The sequence below is a fragment of the Geospiza fortis genome, unplaced genomic scaffold (genome assembly GCF_000277835.1).
Source record: "Geospiza fortis unplaced genomic scaffold, GeoFor_1.0 scaffold4758, whole genome shotgun sequence".
Lineage (NCBI taxonomy): Eukaryota > Metazoa > Chordata > Aves > Passeriformes > Thraupidae > Geospiza > Geospiza fortis.
In genome coordinates, this window is record NW_005055180.1 from 1562 (window position 1) to 2976 (window position 1415).

Consider the following 1415-nt stretch of genomic DNA (forward strand, 5'->3'; position numbering starts at 1 on the left):
GCCGGCATCATCGTGGCAGGCTGGGACCCGCGCCGGGGGGGACAGGTGGGCTGCCCTTGTTGTGTGTCCCTTTTCTGCCCCAGCACGGCCCCTTTTCTGCCCTGCAGCATTCCCCTTTCTGCCTTGGAATGTCGTTTTTTTCCACCCTGTAGGCCCCCCTTTCTGCCCCATAACCCCGTGTTTTCCCTTTCTGCCCCATAACCCCCAGTTCTCCCTATAGCCCCCACCTCCTTTCTGCCCCACAGCCCCTTCCTTTGCCCCACAGCACCTTAGAGCCCCACCTGTGCCCCCCAGGTGTACGTGGTGCCCATGGGGGGGCTCCTCCTGCGCCAGCCCTTCGCCGTGGGGGGCTCAGGCAGCTCCTACATCTATGGATTCCTGGATGCCACGTTCCAGCCTGGCATGAGCCGCTCCCAGTGCCAGGAATTCGTCGCCCGCGGTGGGTTTTGGGGCATTTTGGGGAATTTGGATATGGGGAAGGGTCCTGAGAGGGGGGCTTGTGGTACTGGAAGGGGATTTGGGGGCAGAGAGGAGTTTGGCTGGCATTGAGGGATTTGGGCTTGTCCTGGGAGGGGATTTCAGGGACATGGAGGGAGGGGAGGGGATTCTGGGGACATGGAGGGCTTGGGGGACCCTGGAAGGGGATTTGGGGGCAGTGCTGAGGGGATTTGGGAGCAGGGGCGGTTTGGGGGGTGCTGATCTGTCCTCCCCCAGCCCTGGCCCTGGCGATGGTGAGGGATGGCTCCAGCGGGGGTGTCATCAGGCTGGCAGCCATCACAGAGGAGGGGGTGGAACGGACAGTCCTGGCTGGATCAGACCTGCCCTGGGGTGACGGTGGCCCCGCTGTGTGAGGCCCCCCCAGGACCCCCCAGTTTGGTGTGGGGACACAATAAACAGCTCTGCTGGATGTTGCTGGGGTGTGCCTTTAGGGTCCCCCTGCTGTCAGCCTGTCCCTGGCAGAGATAAATCACCCGCCCCATGTCTGTGGGTCTTGCTTTAATTACATGATCACGATCCATGATTCGGTAACGAAGCACAGGGTGGATGGGGAGGGAGGGGGGAAATTTCGGGGGGCTCCTGCCCCACACTGTGACCTTGATATTGGCTGGTAACAAAACCCCCAGAGGGGCGGGAAGGGGAGCACAGGGAGAGGGCACCCTGCAGTCCTTAGAGAGGGCTGCCCCACAGGGACAAGGCATCCCCTGGTGTCCCCATGGGAGGGATCCAGCACCCCTGCATCAGGTCCAGGGCCCCTTCACAGGGCCCCAGGGATCCCTACAGCCCCAAGGAGTGGGTCCTGCACCCCTATAGGGCCCAAGATCCCTCCATAGGGCCCCAGGACCACTTCAGAGCATTGATTTGGGGGTGGGCAGGCACTCCTGGAGAGCCACCTCCCCCCAGCCCCTCCTGGTGGG

At 63.0% G+C, this 1415-nt stretch overlaps 1 protein-coding gene across 1 annotated transcript in view; it reads left to right on the plus strand.

Moving 5' to 3' along the window:
- The window catches only part of PSMB6 (proteasome 20S subunit beta 6), a 1425-nt gene extending 452 nt beyond the window's left edge, over positions 1 to 973 (plus strand). Inside the window, exons 2-4 of the mRNA XM_031065746.1 lie at positions 1 to 45; positions 295 to 439; positions 715 to 973. The exon at positions 1 to 45 is cut by the window's left edge and continues 205 nt beyond it. Coding sequence (XP_030921606.1) covers positions 1 to 45; positions 295 to 439; positions 715 to 851 — 327 coding nt within the window. The 3' untranslated portion in view covers positions 852 to 973. The remainder of the gene's footprint in view (positions 46 to 294; positions 440 to 714) is intronic.
- The last annotated feature ends 442 nt before the right edge of the window (positions 974 to 1415 follow it).